This window comes from Gobius niger (assembly GCF_951799975.1).
Source record: "Gobius niger genome assembly, chromosome: 10".
In the NCBI taxonomy this organism is placed as follows: Eukaryota; Metazoa; Chordata; class Actinopteri; order Gobiiformes; family Gobiidae; genus Gobius; species Gobius niger.
This window is the reverse complement of record NC_136861.1, coordinates 29,149,284-29,170,046: the sequence shown is the minus strand read 5'-3', so window position 1 is coordinate 29,170,046 and position 20,763 is coordinate 29,149,284. Positions and strand designations below refer to the sequence as shown.

Here is a 20,763-nt window from a genome sequence, read left to right as displayed (position 1 = left end):
TAAACGACCAGATGGTCATTTATATTTAAAAATCAAACTATTAAGCCTCCTTTACAATATTTTTTGCCTGTTTTTGAAAATTGCTTTTTACTACACTGAAGAGTATTTCAGTATATATATATTTTTTTATGTTTACCTTTTGAACTGCCACGCTGAAAAGACTTGGATTAAATGTGTCACGTTTGACCAGATGCATAAGGTGCAAAATGCATCCCGCAAGGCTCGATTCTTGGGCCGGTATTGTTGTCTACTTTACCACGGTATAAAATATTGTCAGTGTTGTTGAACGTTTTGTTATCGAATACTATTAAAAAGGATCAAGAAAGAGAGAGGTCGGACAAATGCCCATTTCATAAGGCCGCGACTGGTCCCTTCCATCTTGTTGGCCGTTTAATTTACAGCTGAGAAGAGAGGAGGCTGCTACAGCGCTGTGACTAACGGCCCTCTCCCTGTAGGTCGACTGACACATTTGCTGAGCAGCTGCCTTGTGCTTTTCGCGCTCTTATGTAATTTCTTAATCACTTAATCTGCCCTCTCTCCCTCTGTTGTTTAGACTTTTTTTTTTCTCTCCGTTTACTTTCCCAATCCTCTTTTGTCTTATTTGCCCTTTGTCTCCATGTAACTTCAGGATGTGATTGCGCGTCTTTTGTCTCCCCATTACAGCCAGAAGGGACCGTTGTGTCATTGACTTGGGAGTAATTCTCTCCTTTAGCCGCTGCCGCCTGTACAGTTATTGCGTGAAGCAAAAGCCGTAGCGTGGCGCACTGCCCCTGGTGGTTTAGTGTGACCTCTGCGGCGGTAATGATGGCTTTATCGCCTCTAAATTGAGTTTGTAAAAGCATGAAATCCGCTGAAACAATAGGCGGCGGCGTCTTTCCCTGGGCAGTCTGGAGGCTTAGCGACGCCCCTCTGGTGATAGCTGTGTGTTTGGGTGAGGGGGTCGCCTTGTCAAAGTAGACTCGGCTTCACACGGCGAGCCAGTGCAGAGGAGTTGTATTACTTTGCGCTGTACATGCGCTCCCGCCTATGTGTCTGTGTCAAGGATTATAGCTTTCCAAGGATGAACTGGCTGAGCAACACCCCCCACCCATGATCCAGTTTACACACACATACGGACAGAGGCACTGACTCGGCACCAGGCCAGAGAAGCAGCCAGCGTCAGAGCTTCACTTGGGGCTGTGTTTAATTGGAAATGTGGAAAAGTTTGGATTCTGTGCACCTCAGCTTAATGCTGTTTGTTTTAGTAGGGGCTGTAATGAGTTTGACCGCACTTGTATTGAGCTCAGAGTGGCCAAAGCTGCTGAGCTTCGATTAAACACTGTCCTATTTAAAGCAACTATAAGCGACACCATTTGCCGGCCCTGGAGCTGTTGCTTTTCCACGTTGCATCACGAGCTGCTAGCGTTGCTCCGCGGAAGCAGAGACGAGCGCCGCACCTTCCTCGCCTCGCTGCACACCCCCAACACGCAACATGACGGCAGCAAATGTTGGACGCTGACACTGCCAGGATTTAACATCATGAAAGAAGAGAACTGATAAAACATCTGACTGACCTGTTTTGGTGCAGTTAAAATCCTCATGAAATATGCCCCGTTTGTTTAATAATCCAATATCTTCAGTATCTCTGGTTAAAGGGGAGGCTATGATGTGTTCAAGGGATGTGGGATATAAAACCATGTAGCATTACTATACATGTAGTTCTAAATGGAGCTATTATGTTTGAAATGCCAAAAAACAACAACAACACACAGGCTAGTATGAAAGTTGTATTTTTCAGTATCAAAATGTTTACTTTGCATAACTTGGTGAGGGGGAAAAGCCAGGTGAGAGGATTTGCAGGGTTCACACTGAGACCGATGATGGAAAAATAAATCATGGAATAGTTTATAGTGGCTTTCAGCAATTGCCTTCACAAGAGGGGCAAGACGCTTTGTTGATACTGTGAAGGCCCCGTCCATGTGAAGTCAAGCTCAGGACTCAATACTCAGTATTTTATCAATCCAGTGTATCATCCACATGAAACCGTTTTGGGGGTCTGTCTCCATCTCCATCTCTGACTCCGTCATTACGGCGTCTCCGCAACCTTTCCAAAAACAATGACCACAGTGCCAGCGTTGTGTCTGTTATCCATAATCTATGACCTTAATAACCTTGACTGAACAAACACGTAGTGTTCGCCTCCATCGTGTTTTTGGACTGACAGTAAAAGTCTGGTCACTGGCATTTTTTTTGCTATAGTCCCGTGAGATCTGAAGGATAAATACACCTCCTGGTCTTTTCTGTAGATCGTACATCCATTGAGAAGTTTACTAGCGAAGTTTTTGTTTATCATTCAGAAAGTTTACTTGTGTATGCGCTATCTACAGTCTTGTTCTATTCGGTTTTGGTAGCACCACAGCGCCTCACACAGGTCTGGCAGATGTATTGACAGAGAAACAGAGAAAGTTTCTGAAGTTTTGGCTCTTCTCCTCTCATACCCTTTGCCTAGTAACTCTTCAGTGTGCGGTCTGAGTGGTTAGCCCTCTTCCCTTAAAGCAATACAGTCCTTACCAGTCATACCGTATAACGCTCCTCTGAAGTACTCATGACTCTTTCCACCCATCCTCATGATCATACCCAAAGGCTGGCTTCAAGCTCTTCTCAAAGCGCTGTGCTGATCTGCGTGAATCTATTCCAAACAACCGTCATTGAAATGATTCCTGTTTACGATGATTAACATGAACTGGCTCTTGCTGTCTGGGTCACAGTCGGAGGTGCCGTCCCCTTCAGCAGACGGCAGATTCGTAATGCCGTGCAACGCTGAGTTTTCTAATGAAACTTATCTGACAAACACGCTGTTGTTGGAGCCGCTCATATCGGTGTGAAGCATGTGACGGCGTGTTCGCAAATGATTTTTTAAGCGACGCGCAAAACAAATTATTTTTCCCGGACACAAAGGGGGGGATTCGTTGTAAACAAATTTCAGCGAACAAATTGCTTCTTGTTCCTGTCTCAGGGGATGACTCGGGTAAAAACAATGTCACAGGTGATAAATGTGATAGCAATAACGCAGTCCTGATGCCAATCTGCATATTTATAACTTTAGCTTTTGTGGCTGTTTCCTCTGCAGAGCAGCTTTTGCTTCTTTGTCAAGAGGGAACTTCAGAACCTGAAGCCTCGCTGGTGCAAAGAGCATGAAGACTGGACACTCTACATGTTTTCGCCGGAGAACAGGTCAGTTCATGTCCATTTTAGGGGGTGGGAACCTTTGGGTCCCACACGACACTTGGCTCACGATAACAATAATCTCACGATACGCTGATATTGTGATGATCGATATATGGCACAAAAGTAACGTACGATACATCATGATTTTTAAAGAAACATTCGATTTTCAACCATTTATTTTTTTACATACAAAATTTTAATCAGCATTTACATTTGTTTTCATGGGCATTGAACCCTTTTTTTCTTAAATAAATCCCTGACTTACACCCTCATAATGGGTTTATTAACCTCTTAAGACCCACACATTTTCTCCAGTTGAACTTTACCCAAATCTTAAAGCTTGAAAAAAAAGCATCAAAGAGTGACAAAACAGGTGACAAAAAGTAATGAAAAAGTGTCATAAAAGCAATAAAACAGTTACAAAAAAGCAACAAAAACGCAGCAAAACCGTTAATGAACAAGCAACAAAAATACGACAAAAAAGTGACGACAACACTTGTCAGTTGTTTCGGTCGTAGCTTTCAAATGAGCCCGTTGCTCTGGCCTCTAGGCTGTAAGCTCCAGTCAAGAAGCTTTTAGATTTGGGTAAAACTGGAGAAAATGTGCTCGGTTAAGAGATGTCAGTGGCATCACTTCATTGATCACATTTAAATAAAGAAGAAGCCACTGTCCTGTTTCAAAATGAATCGTAGTGCTGCCCTCTCCTGCTCTGAATGTATTCTTAATCATTATTGGCCTCTATTGACTGTGAAAGGAAAGCGCTACTACCGCATTAATATGCAAAACGTTATCGAAAGTATCGATATCAGAATAAATCGGTATTGTTTCTATCCCGCAAAATATCGCAATATATCACAAAATCTATATACTGCCATACCCCTCATCCATTTTGTATGTTTGCCCTTATGCCCTTAAAACTACACAGTTCTGACTACTTATGGTATTGTTTGTTTTATGATCACTTTGCTAGCACTAGCTTGTTACATTGATCAAGTACTACTGTTTTTTTTCTAGATTCCGCCGGTGGTGCAAGGCTACGATCTCCCACAAACTGTTCGACCACATTGTTCTGGTTTTCATCTTCCTCAACTGCATCACCATTGCCTTGGAAAGACCCGGCATTCAGACTCAAAGCACGGTTAGCTTTTTCATATGTATCTTTAACCCTAATCTTGAGTGCCGCCAGCCATAAAGCTACAAGAAAAAGAATCACCATACAAAAACAGCAAGAGCAATGCTGAGTTCCTGTCTTGTGTTCTTAGGAGCGAGTGTTCCTGAGCGTGTCCAATTATGTATTCACTGTGATCTTCTTAGCAGAGATGACCATTAAGGTGAGCATATTTGCAATAGAGTAAGATTCTAACTCCAGAGCAGCGTAAACAAGTGCGTTGTTGCGTGAGCAGGTCGTAGCGCTCGGCTTCTGCTTCGGCGAGCAGAATTACCTTCAGTCCAGCTGGAACGTCCTGGACGGCCTGCTGGTGTTTGTGTCTCTGGTGGACATCCTGGTGACTCTGGCCTACACCAGCGGGAACAAGATCCTGGGCATTCTGAGGGTTCTGCGTCTGCTGAGGACACTGCGCCCGCTCAGGTACGTCCATTATAATTGTTAAACTGTCAAACTGTTCATGTTTTGGTTATTTTCTTAGAGGGGGGGGGGGTTGAGTTCATAGTTTGGTAATGATTTGGTTCAGGAAGTTGCCATAGTGTTGTTCGCCATTGCAATTGTTTGTAAATAATGCTATCCTTTTCATATTGTTGTGTCAAACGTCTCCATAGTTCATTTGCGCTAACAGGGAAGATGTTAAACTTTGTGCCCGCTATTGTTTCATGCGTGTAAAGCCCTGTGATTGTAGAGATTCCCTTCACTTCCTGAATACGTGCTTGATCAATGTTGAGTCAAGTTGTGCATGTGCAAATAAGAGATAAAGAGCACTAGCTGGGACAGAAACATGAAGCAGTATTATAACTCTCACTGCACGTTGGTCAGGTTGACACACAGTGGCAGCGCGGCTAAGTCGCAGCGGCTCAGGACTAACAACTGAACACTGTTTTGTTGTATGCCTGTACAATGACAAATAAAGCACGTACTTACTCACTGTGACAGACACATGCTATTTAAGCCCTATTGCTGTATAAAGGCCCCTCCTGGAAACGCCACCTTAACGTGGTGGAGGGGTTTGAGCACCCGAATGATCCTGGGAGCTCTGTTGTCGGGGGCTTCGTGCTCCTGGTAGGGTCTCCCATGGCAAACAGGTCCTAGGTGACGGGTCCGACAAAGAGCGGTTCAGAAGCCCCTTATGAGAGACCAACAGGCCCGGGTAGAACCATGAGGCCGTCCTTCTGTGGACCCACCACCTGCAGGAGGAGGCTGGTGCAAACGGAAACGGAAAAGTGGAAGAAGATGGATGGATGGATGGATGGATGGATGGATGGATGGATGGATGGATGGATGGATGGATGCTGTATAAAGGCCTTCCCAGTTCGGTTGAATGCATTTGAAAATGCACCCGGAGCACATGGCTACTTAATATGTGAAAAACAGAAGCACGTACTTCAGCACTCCTGAGTACAGCTGTTGTGTTCATATTTCCCAGGGTGATCAGCCGCGCACCCGGCCTCAAGCTGGTGGTGGAGACTCTCATCACCTCCCTCAGACCCATCGGCAACATCGTCCTCATCTGCTGCGCCTTCTTCATCATCTTCGGCATCCTGGGAGTGCAGGTATATCCACTTTTTATTCTTTTCAACACCTCAACCTTGGAATATCAATGTGGAATATTCCAATGTTTTAAGGCGAAAACATGGATTTTTCACGCAGTGGTCAATGTTGAGATTTTGAGTCAGTCCCTTAAAGGAATAGGCCACCGTTTTTACATACCGAGATATGTTCTTACCTCACTTTAGTCGAGTTAATATATACCCGTCTGGTCTTTGTCCGTGCGCTCTGCCAGGCAAACGGAGCACATACGCAGCCTCTCCCACATGTCACATAGCTCCAAAAAAGCTCACAATAGAAGCTACCAAGCTCTTCCACGTGTTCCCTATTTAAATAAAGTTACGTGAAGTGTTTTCATGCGAAGTATATTTACACAGAAATGTAGCATGTCGACTAAAGGTTATTGACGGAAGTGAGCAGTGAGCGGGGAAGTCTTCAGGAGTTACTGCGCGGACGTTTTGCTCCTCGTATCATTACGCCTCACAATATAGTTCCCCTTTTTATTTGCTTATAAAATCGACATGCTACATTTCTGTGTAAATATACTTCGCATGAAAACACGTCACGTAACTTTATTTAAATAGGGAACACGTGGAAGAGCTAGGTAGCTTCTATCGTGAGCTTTTTTGGAGCTATATGACATGTGGGAGAGGCTGCGCATGTGCTCCGTTTGCCTGGCAGAGCGCACGGACAAAGACCAGACGGGGATATATTAACTCGACTAAAGTGAGGTAAGAACATATCTCGGTATGTAAAAACTGTGGCCTATTCCTTTAACATCGTAGTTCTCATAGCACATGGTCTTTCCCACGCATCTTCAATCGTCACAAATATTGTCAGGTTTGGTATCCACGTGTAGCACAAAAGGCCACCGAGACGTTGCGTTATCTGAAAATAAGGGTTTTCCTCACACTCTGGCAACATGTCTACTTTTTCTGTACTCCAAACTCGTAAGTCTTCTACTTCACAACATTTTGAAGGTTTTTCTGAGGGACTTATATCTCAGGGTTTCCGTGGGGCATTTAAAAGCAGTGAAAGTCATTCAATGAATTGTGCCAAAATAAACGGATTCAAATAAATTGGATTCGAACTGGCTTTAAATCTAAATGTATTGGAAAATTATGACATTGCCCAAAGGTTTTTACTCTACGAGTTCATCGAAAATAACCAAATTATGGTCTAAACATATTCAGCTCCAGTTTTGGCTGACATTGATCACATTTTTTGCAAGGATGTTTTGTCCAATTCCCTTTCCTCCGTTTGATGAAATGTTTGCAAATCTCAAGGGATTTTTTTTTTTTTTTGCATTTGTGGCATTAAAATGTAGTATTTGGATATTAAAAACTACATTAAAAAGCATTACATTTGACTTGCTTCTGCTTGTATAAACCCTGTGTCTAATTCCGAGCCAGATTTATTGAGCTTTGAATCAAGAACAATTTCAAATATGAAATGTTACAGATTTCCTCACTAATAACTAACTTATCCAATATCCATACTGAGAAAAAAAATCTTTGTTACTATCAAAGTAACAAAACAAAATAAACATTTAAACCTGGCATCATCCATTATGTAGATTCTGTTGCTGGAAATATAGCCACGCATAAAGTCCCTTAATCTTTTTTACAAGAAAACATTATTTGACAGAAAACTCATTCCTCATATATTATATATTAATAATCTGCAGCAAAAGTTTAATTTTTTCCCCCCTTTTCACCCGTAGTGGCTCGCCTTAGTTCAATAATTGTGTTGCGCAGTATGGCTTCATAACCTCTTAACCCCCGTATTAACCAAGCACATTTTCCCCAAAAGCTTCTTGGAAAAAGCGGCAAAATAGCGACAATATCTGCCAACAAAAATAGCAACAAAAACAAGACGTAAATGAGGATCTAAAGGCGACAGAAGTGATGAAAAAGCAACAGAACTGGCAACAAAAATGTGACGTAAATAAGGATGAAAACAGCACAAAAAAAAACATGAAAAGAGTGACAAAAACGTGTCAAAAAAGCAGGGGAAAAAGCTACAACAAAGAGAAAAAAAAAGCAACAAAAGAGAGGGACGTGAAGCTCAAAAGAGCGGCAAAAACAAGACAAAAACAACGAGACGAAAAAGCACCATAAAAAATATGAAAAAGCAAGAAAAAAAACAAAAACGTAAAAAAAAAACTCAAAAGAGTGACGACAACACAGCAATTAGGGCTGCAACTGATGATTATTTTGGTAATCAATTAATCAACCGATTATTTTTACGATTAATCAATTAATCGCTTGGCTGTGAAAGGTGCATGGAAATTGTATTTTTTCCAATTTTTTTTATCACATAAGCTAAAGTGGCGCCGCTCGAGGACATGTTGATGGAGTAAACTTAAAGTAAACGTTTGTAGGAGGCTATTTGTGCTAATTCTGCTTTCTGATTGAACGAGACAAAGACAAATATTTATTAAATTTACAATGTACAAAACACTGCAGGCCCTAACTTTAAAAACAAAGTAGGTTTTTGCTCTATTTTAATCGATTACTGAAATAGTTGACAACTATTTTAGTAATCGATTAGCTGTCGATTAATCGATCAGTTGTTTCAGCCCAAACAGCAATAACGCGAGGATAAATGTTCGATCTGTTTTGTAGGTCTCAGCTTTCAAATGAGGCGTTGCACTGGCCTGTAGGCTGCAAGCTCCAGTCGAGAAGCTTTCAGATTTCAAGTGAAACTGGAGGAAATGTGCTCGGTTATGCTTTAAGGAAGAAAAAAAATGCAAAGTCACTCAAACATGGATGAAAGAAACAGAGCCCCTCCTATAGACATGTTTTATACGAACTGCTGAGGAAGCCTGGCCTCGAGGGCTGTTCAAACGAACCAACGCGTGGACAATAAGGGTGTGTGTTCCCTGTGAGCGTGAGCTTTGAATGAGAGGCAATTAGGTTAAGTGTGAAAAGCACAACACAAACCCCGCGGCCTGTATTTTACTAAGAAGCACAGATAAGAGCCAGTGTAATAAAGAGCCAGTCTTCTTTATTCTCCGGCGTTAATGATGTAGCGTGTAAAAAAAAAAAAAAAGGGAAAAAAAGCTGCCGGGCTCCGCTGTCGCTGAGATAGCGGTGTTAAAAAACGGCAGGGCTCGCGCTTCACGGTTACTTTGGTGTTTTTGCAGCTCTTCAAAGGGAAATTCTACCACTGTGAAGGCCTGGATACCAAAAACATCACCAACAAGTCCGACTGTCTGGAGGCCAACTACCGCTGGATACGCAGGAAATACAACTTCGATAACCTCGTTCAGGTGACGCACGCGCCGGGACAAAGAAATAACGTGGGGGGAGGGAAAAAACGGCTTGAAATGATGTGTTTGGTGTTTTTTTTGTTTGTTTTGTTTTTCTTTCAGGCTCTGATGTCATTGTTCGTGCTGTCGTGCAAAGACGGCTGGGTCAATATCATGTACGACGGACTGGATGCAGTGGGAGTGGACCAACAGGTAGTAGCCGCAGTATGCTTCACACATTTTTAAAGGGGTGGGGTTTTAAAGCTGCATTATGCGACTTTTTTTGTGGAGAAAAAAAAAAGTTGAAATGTGTACGTATGTGACCTTGTGGTGACCCAGCGGCGGTGTGAGTGGTCAGCGTGGCGCAATTTATGTCCATCAAAGTGGTCTCCAGGACGCTCCAGGATCAATTGTTTGGAAGGTTTTCTCTGCTGACGGATCCTACCGCCCTAAAACCTACAAAACATTTGGTCCTGGAGCGTTGTAGAGACCTCCGTGATCGGAATTAAAATGTGCCATGCTGACCACTCATGCTGCCGCTAGGTCCCTACAAGGTCCAATACGCAAAAAACATCAACTTTTTTTTGTTGCGTAAAAGTTGGATAATGCCCCTTTAAACAAAATCGACTTTTGGGGGGCTTTTTACCATGATAAAATGTTGCTCTCTTTATTGAAACAGCTGCACAGCAAAGGGGAGCAAGGGGGGAGCTTAGAGTTGGTTTGTTTGAATAGCCCGTGATAAAGGTATTTTATTATAGATTATTACTAAATACCTGTAAATAGGGGAGAGAGAGATGTTAGATGAAGCCTTCCGCACTTGTCTTCTTCTTCTTCTTCTTCTTCTTCTTCTTCTTCTTCTTCTTCTTCTTCTTCTTCTTCTTCTTCTTCTAATTCCTCTTCTTTTTCCCCATCTTTCCCTTTTTCCTCCTCCACTTCATCTTCATCTTCTTCTCCTTTTTCTTCTTCTTTCTCTTCCTCTTCTTTCTTTTCTTCTTCCTCTCGTTGTTTCACTTCGTGCTCCTCTTGGTCCTCTTTTTCTCCTTCCTCCTCTTCTACTTCTTCTTTTGCTTCGTCCACTTCGTCTTCTTCTTCTTCCTCTTCTTCATTATCTTTTTCTTCTCCTTCTTCCTCTTCTTCCTCTTCGTGCTCCACTTGGTCGTCTTCTTCTCCTCTTCTTCCTCTTTTTCTTCGCCTTCTCCCTCTTCTTCTGCCCCTTCTTCCTCTACTTTTTTCCTCTTCTTCTCCTTTGTCCTCGTGTACCTCTTCTACTCCTCCGTCTTCATCATCGTCTTCTTCCTTCTTCCTCTGCTTCTTCATCTGCTTCTTCATCTGCGTCTTCATCCTCTTCTTCTTCTTCCTTCTCTTCCTCTTTTTTCTTCTTCCTCTACTTTTTCCTCTTCTTCTCCTTTGTCCTCGTGTACTTCTTCTACTCCTCCGTCTTCATCATCGTCTTCTTCTCCTTCCTTCTTCCTCTGCTTCTTCATCTGCGTCTTCATCCTCTTCTTCTTCTTCCTTCTCTTCTTCTTTTTTCTTCTTCCTCTACTTTTTCCTCTTCTTCTCCTTTGTCCTCGTGTACTTCTTCTACTCCTCCGTCTTCATCATCGTCTCCTTCTCCTTCCTTCTTCCTCTGCTTCTTCATCTGCGTCTTCATCCTCTTCTTCTTCTTCTTCCTTCTCTTCTTCTTTTTTCTTCTTCCTCTACTTTTTCCTCTTCTTCTCCTTTGTCCTCGGGTACTTCTTCTACTCCTCCTCCTTCATCATTGTCTTCTTCTCCCTCTTCCTTCCTTCTTCCTCTTCTTCTTCTTTTTTCTTCTTCCTCCTCACCTTTCTCCACTTCTTCTTCTTCCTTCTCTTCTTTTTTCTTCTTCCTCTACTTTTTCCTCTTCTTCGAGTTTTTTGGGGGTTGGCAAACAGTTAACCCTGGGTAATGGTAGAATATAAGCGATAAAGCTAATACAGGAAGCATATTCAGAACATGTCTAGAGGTCTACAATGTAGGCAGGTGTTCAACATAACAAGACCCCATGGAGACGCCACACATAATGATGAAGATAATAGTCACTAATCTACCGCCTTGAACACTAAGGGAGCTGCTGTGCCTGCAGTTCTTCATTCTCCGCACTATTTTGGGGGAGGAAACTCAGGGGAGAGTTTAGTTTGATACTCCGAGCCTGAAGTTGTCTTAACCCCGAGGTTAATACCCACTCTAGATCAAACAGCGGCGGGATCAGGCGCGACAGCCACAGGTTTCTTTATTTCTCCACTTCACTACGTCCATAAAAGCCCAAATTTACTGAGTTCGCTGTAGGTGGGGAGTAAAGAGAGAGAGAGAGAGGCAGAGAGAAACCACTTTACATTAAATTTGAATTGCCCAAAACAGTGGGATGTACTTGCAATCTGAAAAGAGCCCAAGCTAGTGTAGGCTATATCTATTTTTGACCATGTTATACTCTCTGGAATCGGTGACTTTTAGGACTAGATTGATCACAATTGGATTGAAACTGTTGTTATTCTGACTAATTCAAGTCCACTCTTTTTTTTTTCCTCCTTTTCTTTCTTCCCTTTTTCCGTGTCCGCAGCCGGTGAGGAACCACAACCCCTGGATGCTCCTGTACTTCATCTCCTTCCTCCTCATCGTCAGCTTCTTCGTGCTCAACATGTTCGTGGGCGTGGTGGTGGAGAACTTCCACAAGTGCCGGCAGGACCAGGAGGAGGAGGAGGCGCGCCTGCGGGAGGAGAAGCGGCAGAAAATGCTCGATAAAAGGCGCAGGAGTAAGGAGAATGGAGGGGCTGGTCGGTAGTCTATTTTTCTGAGCACTGCCTGCTTTCAGAGCCTGACCAGGAGTGAACGATGAAAAAAAAAAAAAAAAAAGAGAGAACGTGGATTTGGATTCCCAGAAAAGCAAAGAAAAAAGAGGGAGAGACATACGCAGATTGGCCGGTTCACACAAACGCTGGTCGAGGTGTGGCCGAGGACAATCTGTTGCATGTGATGAGTGCATGACTGTAGCCCAGACGGATCCCTCTGTAACCCTGCATGACCAACTCAAAGTAGGAAATAGATCCTACAGCTCCTTTGTTCATACCTATGCTCCTTGTAAACATTACAGCTAGATTGAACATATATAGTGTTTTTATAATCTCTACCAAACCCCCAGTGCATGCTTGAATCTGGATAACTTCCCTTTTTCTAATCCCCAAAATAGCAAAAACAGATTGAAGGAAAAAAAAATGCCTGATGAGGACTTCAAAAGCATGCAGATTCCTAAACCTCTCTCAGAACAGCTAGGGCAAAGAGTGTGTGCTGTTTACTTGCTTTGACTGGCAGACTCAGAAACATAGCAGACATTTTGGCTGCTATCTATTCAGTACGTGCAAACATTTGCTTGAGAGCTATACGTTCACGTCTACGAAAGCTGCTGTCACGGGGGAGCGACGTATCGCAAACACGATGAGGCTAAAGGACTTTGTACATGCTTACATTCAGCATTCAGTGTGAGCAGAGCTTTACTACTCATCTCCCATCGAGAACAAGGCTCAGTGGTCTGAAGTGGGTCGGACTTTTGGAAATGCTAATTGGACAGATAATTGCAATTGTGTATTTCAAAGGTTTCAGACCACTGAGATCCTTCTTGAATCGACATGCCATGTGGGTCAGGAGTGGTCTGTTCAGCATCACAGCTAAAGCCGTCAGAGCTTTCGCAGAAATCTGTGCCATAAACCTATAGAGACCGAGCGACATCCGTACAGGCACCTGCAGAATGGGCCGAGTTGTCAGCACTGTGATGGTGAACATGACGTCTCCATAGCCTCTTCCATTACTCTGCATAGACTGCAGGCATGTGGGCATGTTAATGTAACAGTGCACGCTGAAGCATTTGCATCATCAGCAATGGACATGTGAGCACAGCCTTCGGGAGACATTTTATGGCATTGTAACAATCTAATACATCAAACAGTGCATGGTAGGGCAACAATGACTAATAGATACAGACGGCATCTCTGAAATCGCCCATATATGGTCATGTTTGGAAAACAGTTATGGGGGAAAACAATTTGGAGAAAATCTAAACTTTCTCTAATTATTCAAAAACTCCTTTAAAGGTACACTGCGTAACATTTTGGACTATGCTGATGCAGCAAACCAAAAACATGCTCCTAATGACCGGCTCAACTCAGAAAATGCTGTTACTGCAGTGTGTAATAAAAGAGTGGATTTGGATGAAAAATTAGCCAGTTTCAGTCTCAAATTCTACTGCCTTTTGTCACATCTCCATGGAGACGAGCTGGAGACGTACCCACTCCCAGTAAAGTTTACAGTCATATCTTAGGAGGGGTGAGCCTCATAAATGTTTGTTTGTACATTTATGAGGTACTTTTCAATGATGAAAATATCTGTCATAAAATAAATGCTTGTATTTCAATTTTATTTAATGGGTAAAATTCTGTGTGGTGTGGCTTTGACAAACGCTGAATTATGAATATAGTTTTCTTCTAAATAAAGATACAAAGACATGGAGAGGAGCAAAGTGGTTCAACAGCCCATAAATACATAAATAATGGAGAATGCTAACGTGCTAATGCTAACGGCTAGCTAGTGCTAGCTACATCTGCCGTTTTTCACTTCTACTGAACAATCTGCTGTGAGAAAATATCCATATGGGCCCAATTTACACTTATTTACACTTATTTATGTGTAATAAATAAGTTCATATCCCACCAGAAAATGGCTAAAACGAGTGGAAAATCGTGTTTCCCAAAAGAAGCCACGCCCCCATCTATGACGCGATGCCGTCTGTATCTATCTGTCTATTCATGACGAGTCGACTAACAAAAATATCTAGCGAGTTAGTGTTTTGATAATTGTACAATCACAATGCCATAATCAAATTAAAGGCCCTATACCTGATCCTTAACACTGAAAGAGGGAGTGAAAGTTTAAACTGTTCGTTCTAAACTCATTCCTAACCTTCCCATCACATTTCTAACACCCCAATTCTTCAAAAGGTGAGTTCGTGCACCTTTCATGGTCACAGCATTGCTAACAAAAACTAACCTCCAGGGTCACAGTCTTTTTTTCCACAAAGCACTGCATATTTGAAATACTGAAGGAAGACAAAACACTTTAATGTCATTTCAATACGTGTGAATCAGTCAGATAGAGGCCCTTTAAAAAAAAAAAAAAAAAAAAACAGAAGCATTTTGTGATTGTGATAGAAAATTCATAATATTCTTCTGTCCTCATTTGGCATTCAAGCGCCATAAAAATAGTTGTAAGGACTAGTCAGCACTTTGAGAAAAAAATCTTTGCTAAGTATTCGTTGCAGCCCTAGGTTATAGTTGTACTGATCAAATTAAAGAGTTAAGCGCCCTCTACCTGATTTCTTTCTTGTGGTGCAAAAGAAAAAGTGTTTGGCCCTTCAGTATATTGTAATGCAAGACAACTGTTAAAAAGACTATTATGCCCTGGCCATCTAATTAAAACCCTTATAAACTTATAAACTCATCCCGGTGAAGAATTGGAATAATGTTGTTGGAAAGCCGGGAATGATTTTAAATGTATATGCTTCCTCTTTCATTGTTCCTCAGCAAAACAAAAATCAGGTACAGTGTCTTTAAAATTCTCGGAATGAGAAGAAGAACACGCTCATGCTCAAGTAAACTTACAGCTGTGCCTCTCATGTCCTCATGTGCTTCCATGGTACACAGCCAGTGGCATCTGCCGAAGTACCCGAGCAGTGTACTTACATAACCGCGCACACCACTGGGCACGTGTACAAGTTTCCCCCCCAGTTTGAACCTTTTATCTGATTTCTAAATGCACCCTTTGCTCCGCAGAGGCCAAGCAGAGGCCGTACTACGCCGACTACTCCCCCGTACGACTGTCCATCCACACGCTGTGCACCAGCCACTACCTGGACCTCTTCATCACCTTCATCATCTGCATCAACGTGTTCACCATGAGCATCGAGCACTACAACCAGCCACAGGTACGCCTCAACTACTGCAACGTTTCGCCAACATAGCATGTGCTTTTCAACAATTATCTCTGTCTCTTCAGTATTTGGAGGAAGTTCTGAAGTATTGCAACTACGTGTTCACCTTTATCTTCGTCATCGAGGCCCTGCTCAAACTGGTGGCCTTTGGTATCCAGAGGTTCTTTAAGGACAGGTTGGTGCTCCCGTACATTTTTTTCCCTGTCCTCCATAATCAGAGCAGTTCACTCTTACTTGCGTCTATTTCCATTTCCGTTGATGCCAAGTCTGAAGCCATCAGAGGTAAATCTCCCGCTCCCTCGAGCTTTAGCGGCTCGCGGGTGGGTGGCCCGTTAATCTAAACTGAAGTAAGAGAGATAGAGAACTGGAGCACTTCTACTTATGAGCCCACTCTCCACTAAAGCCAGTTTTATTGCTAAGTTTGTTTTGTGGCGGGACGATTTTTTCTCTCTTGTCAAAAGACCAGGAGCTCAAAGTAAATCACTTTCCTAAGATCTCAGAGAGTTGAACATCATATGTGAGCTAGCAGGGGGGTCTCGGGTTCCAAGAAAATATCAAAGGTATTTACAGTATTTAGGATAAACAGGTATTTTATTATTTTATGACTGACATGTAATAATCTGTCTCAGAATCATCTTGAGGGGCCAGATGTTGTATATTGTCCTGTTTTATTGGATGTAGTGAAACGTTATGTGGCTTGCACTCTTGCCTAACTGGAGATCAACTTGATTCCTGGGCTAGTTGCGGCTGTACTTTTTGGAGTTTGCATATTCTCCTCGCGCCTGACACTCCAGTTTTCCCCTAACAACCCAAAACATGACATTAGGCTAAAGTTTTCTGCTCGGACAAATGTTCTAGCTCAAGATTTGGAGATGGGTCCTGCAGTGTGGTGGCCCGTTGCTTCTGACAGATTGCCCTGAAGAACTGGTTGAAGGATGGGTCAAATGCAGATGACAGATATAATCTTAAAGACGCACTATGCAACTTGTTAGGTAAAAAAAAAAAGTTGATATTGCTGTATGGGTGGTTAGCTTGGCGCCTTCGCATTCCATCCCGGTGGCACCTATAGATACAGACGGCATCTCGTCATAGAAGGGGGCGTGGCCTCGCAGAGGGGGAAAATAGAATCTTTACGGAAACTCAATTTTCCACTCTTTTTAGCCATTTTCTGGTGGAATATGAACTTATTTATCAGATACAAATACAGTCCATTGTAAATCGGGCCCATTTGGATATTTTCTCAAAGCAGATTCTTCTGTAGAAGTGAAAAAACGGCAGTTGTAGCTAGCGCTAGCTAACCGTTAGCATTAGCCCAATGCTAACATGTAGCATCATGTTAGCATTCTCCGTTTTTTATGTATTTGTGGGCTGTTGATCCACTTTGCTCCCCTCCATGTCTTTGTATCTTTATTTAGTAGAAAACTATATTCATAATTCAGCATTTGTTAAAGTAGCTTTTAAGTAATTAGAGAAAGTTTAGATTTTTTCAAAATTGTTTTCCCCCCTTAACTGTTTTCAAACATGACCATATATGGGCGATTCCAGAGATGCCGTCTGTATATATGATGCTTGAGAATCAATTTCATTTCAGTTTTCTAGGATTTGTGGTAGGTTTTTGGAATGGACTGTGTACGTAGCCATGGATACGGTTCAATCAGCAGTGAAAACCTAAAAAAACAGTTGATCCTGGAGCCTACAGGCCATCGGGATGGTAAGTAAAGGCGCCATGCTAACCATCCAAGCATCCACTTGGTCACTGTAAGGTCAAATATGTATTAATATAAACTTTTTTTTTTACATAAAAAGTTGCATAGTGCCTCTTTAAAAAACAACGACTAGATTAATGACTAGATTACTAATTATTGGTTGTAGTTGCAAAAGTAAACAATAGTCCTTAAAAAAAGGAATTATCAAGAAACATAACCAACTGTCCAAGATAAAGTAACATAGCCAAACATAATGTATGGTAGGATCAAACTTGCTTCGAAATGCTGATTGCTTTTGTTTTGCCTTCAGGTGGAATCAACTGGACATTGCGATCGTGGCGTTGTCCATAATGGGCATCACGCTGGAGGAGCTGAAAATGAGCGCAGCGCTGCCCATAAACCCCACGATCATCCGCATCATGAGAGTGCTGAGGATCGCTCGAGGTACGGCCGTTTCCAACGACATTCTGTGGTCCTTATGGGGCTTCCTTTTTTTTTTGGTGGTAGTAGTGTGGTTTTATTCTGTGTATTGACAGTGCTGAAGCTATTAAAAATGGCCAAAGGCATGAGATCCCTGCTGGACACTGTCATGCAAGCGCTCCCTCAGGTAAGACAGCTGTGTTCATGCTTGTTTTTTTTGAATAGGCAGCGTTTTTGTTGGATAAGGTTGCCAACTGAGCACGGAAAGATTCAAGCCGTATCAAATTTTAACACGAAAAGCATCACGCTAAATGCATTGCTATAGTCGTGGAGCTCTTTTGTGTGCCCTCTGTCTCCTATATTGTTAAAAGCACTACAGCCACAAAAGTGTTCGCAGGTGCGGTGCAGAGAAAGCATGTCCTGTTGTTAAAGAAGATGAGCATACTCTAATGCGCCCTAATGCCTGCTTTTCTCCGGGGAACGTAATAGAAATGTTTACATCCCAGTTCAGTGTCACAGGGATTATCATAATGTGCCGCATACATGCATTAACATATATGTTGCTTCTAGGTGGGAAATCTCGGCCTTCTCTTCATGCTGCTCTTCTTCATCTACGCTGCGCTGGGAGTGGAGCTGTTTGGCAAACTGGGTCAGTCATAGAAAACTACACCGCAATCACAAACGGGCCTGAGCAGAGAATGGCTTGGATTGGATGTGATCATTACAGGAGCACTCACTATTAAAAACACAGCCCGGACTGTATTCGCCAACTCCTCCACTCTCTTGACCCGGTGGACCATTGTCGGACCGCTTTGACATCAGGGTCTGTTGAAGACATGAATTAATCACAGCAGTTTTTCTTTCAGCACTGGATGGTTTTCTGGGGGAGCTAATTCGTCTAATTCATGGGCGGGGACATATAAGGACACCAGAACCTGAAAGGCACACAATGACCTCATCTGAATACTTTTAGTTTCTTATTAAAATATTCCGCGAAAAGAAGCTGAGGGAAAGGAGACAGAAGAAAAACAGGTCCAAACGAGCGGAACTAAAGAACAGGACAGAAGGGTGAAGCAAAGGGACGTCATCGCCTTATGTAGCGAGCGTTTCTGAAAAATCGTCACTCTGAGACAGAAATGTGTTCATCCTAAAGAGAAAACTCCCAGCCACAAACAGAGCAATGCGTTTTGTTTGTTTAGTCATTGCAAAGAAGAGAAGTGCAAAGCGTATTCTATCGGAGAAACCAAGCAGCAACAGCATAAGAGGCTCTACCAACACCACAGAGAAAGCCCTAGCAGGCCTATGTCTGCAGGTCATCTCCATCTTAAATCCACTTTGATGGCTGTAGGGTAAAACAAAATTAGCTAAAGAAGAAGATGGTTTGAGCGAGAGGTTAAAGAAGCAATTTTTTTTAAAGAAACTAAATCCTTCAATGAATGGGAACGGAGATCTTTGTTTGAACTTGTCTCATCTGTATAGCATCTTCCTACGCCCCAAACCATGCTAATGAGGCAGATCAATTGGTAGGTAATGAGAGGTGATCAGGTGAGAGTAGGGTCATTGATACGGAAACTCATTAAAGTTTGTTTATCAGTCGCTTATTAGCTGCCTTTAGAATAAAGAGGGTTGGGACTAGGACAAGCTAATCCCTCCCAGTGGTCTTCATTTTAGAGATATTGCTCATTACCAAAAGAAAATAAACATTTTGTTAAGTACGAAGATGAGTTTGAAGACACTATTTCTAAACTTTAACAGATTGAGGTCTCAGGGTGGAGATATTAGGTAGTGAATGCTGAACTGTGAACTTGTGGCTTCATCATATTTAGTCCATACTCTGCAACCACGAGCAGACCAGAGCCAGACGATCTCGGTGGCCTACAGGGCTCATACAGGATTAGCAGGTCACATTGATACTTAGGATCTACAATATTTTTGCTTGCACCGTGCAGTAGTTGTTGTGTCGTTTTAAAACACTGTAGAATGTATGTGCGACTGCTGGATTGTGGTCATGTTTGAAAACAGTTGAGTGGGAAAACAATTTGGAGAAAAATCTAAAGTTTCTCTAATTATTCAAAAACTACTTTAACAAATGCTGAATTATAAATATAGTTTTCTATTAAATAAAGATACAAAGACATGGAGCGGAGCAAAGTGGTTCAACAGCCCATAAATATATAAATAATGGAGAATACTAACATGATGCTTCATGTTAGCATCGGGCTAATGCTAACGCTAGCTGCGACTGTCGTTTTTTCGCTTCTACTGAACAATCTGCTTTGAATAAACATCCATATGGACCCGATGTAGACTTGACTTTATTTGTGTGTGATCAATAAGTTTATATTTTGCCAGGAAATGGCTAAAAAGAGATTCTGTTTTCCCCTTGGCGAGGCCACGCCCCCTTCTATGACGAGATGCCGTCTGTATCTATAGCAGCTTGTAGTTTATCAACAGTTGAAAGCATATGTAGTAATAGGGACACTGTTGCATCTTTGGTTCTTACACGCGTTTATGTGGTTTGAATAAAAATGATCCTTAAGAGAGAAAGCAGCCCAAGGAATGTTCCTCTCCTCAGTGGCCTGGAGTGGATCACCCTGTGTGCCTTTGGTCATTCTGATGTTGTAACCAGGCCTCGACAGTCTGTCAAACTAACAACCCTGAAAATCAATCCCAGCCTGTCTCCTGTCAGGGACATCTCCACCAGGGCACAGCTCTGGGTTCTCTGTGTACACATGCCACTGCCGTGTTGTATACATTCCTCTTAAAGACACTGAAGCCACATTTGTCCTCACTGTCTCCTCTTTCGCAGAGTGCACTGAACACAACCCGTGCGAGGGGCTGAGTCGACACGCCACCTTTGAGAACTTCGGCATGGCCTTCCTCACGCTCTTCCGAGTGTCCACGGGAGACAACTGGAACGGGATTATGAAAGTATGGAGACGAACACACACAGTGCACACTCACACAAAAGGCGACACAGCCATAAATGAAGACAAAGATTATCCCAGAGCCACAGAGACCTCGTTGACCTCCAAAACCAATTATGCAAACATTAAGGGGCTTAGCTTTGTTAACACTGTGCCATTTACTTAGCACAGAATATCAAAGGCGTGTGAGCGTGATACGATCAAACGCCATCGTCCTGATTTTGTCAGGCTGTAGTGATATAAAACAGTCCACTGATACCGATGTCATTTAGATTTTTGTTTTTTTCAATCGTTTCAATCAAATTTCAATTGTACTATTAAAGAGTATTATAACACAAAATCAGCTTTTTAACCCTTTTGCTTGATTTGGTTTTTTCATCTGATGATCATTTTAACTGGGTTGCAGCTTCTGGGTCTAAATTTCTGCAGAAAATGCTTTAATTAAGTGATTGTTTCGGAAGATGAGTGTGTTTTTCTCTCTCACATCTTTTATATCGGAGATCTGCATTTTCCACCCTAATCGTCTCCAAGCATACGAA

General features: G+C 42.4%; 1 protein-coding gene across 3 annotated transcripts in view; it reads left to right on the top strand.

Annotated features, from left to right (window-relative positions):
• cacna1ha (calcium channel, voltage-dependent, T type, alpha 1H subunit a) overlaps positions 1–20,763 on the top strand; it is a 182,240-nt gene that overhangs the window by 149,399 nt on the left and 12,078 nt on the right. For 2 of the 3 annotated variants that reach the window (XM_079564001.1, XM_079564003.1), the window contains exons 20-33: positions 3,110–3,213; positions 4,222–4,345; positions 4,470–4,538; positions 4,611–4,795; positions 5,802–5,928; positions 9,072–9,197; positions 9,300–9,389; positions 11,755–11,968; positions 15,014–15,165; positions 15,237–15,346; positions 17,188–17,321; positions 17,414–17,484; positions 17,868–17,946; positions 20,107–20,228. In XM_079564001.1, the coding sequence (XP_079420127.1) occupies positions 3,110–3,213; positions 4,222–4,345; positions 4,470–4,538; positions 4,611–4,795; positions 5,802–5,928; positions 9,072–9,197; positions 9,300–9,389; positions 11,755–11,968; positions 15,014–15,165; positions 15,237–15,346; positions 17,188–17,321; positions 17,414–17,484; positions 17,868–17,946; positions 20,107–20,228 (1,707 nt within the window). The remainder of the gene's footprint in view (positions 1–3,109; positions 3,214–4,221; positions 4,346–4,469; positions 4,539–4,610; positions 4,796–5,801; positions 5,929–9,071; positions 9,198–9,299; positions 9,390–11,754; positions 11,969–15,013; positions 15,166–15,236; positions 15,347–17,187; positions 17,322–17,413; positions 17,485–17,867; positions 17,947–20,106; positions 20,229–20,763) is intronic. The other variant, XM_079564002.1, reaches the window with a different exon arrangement.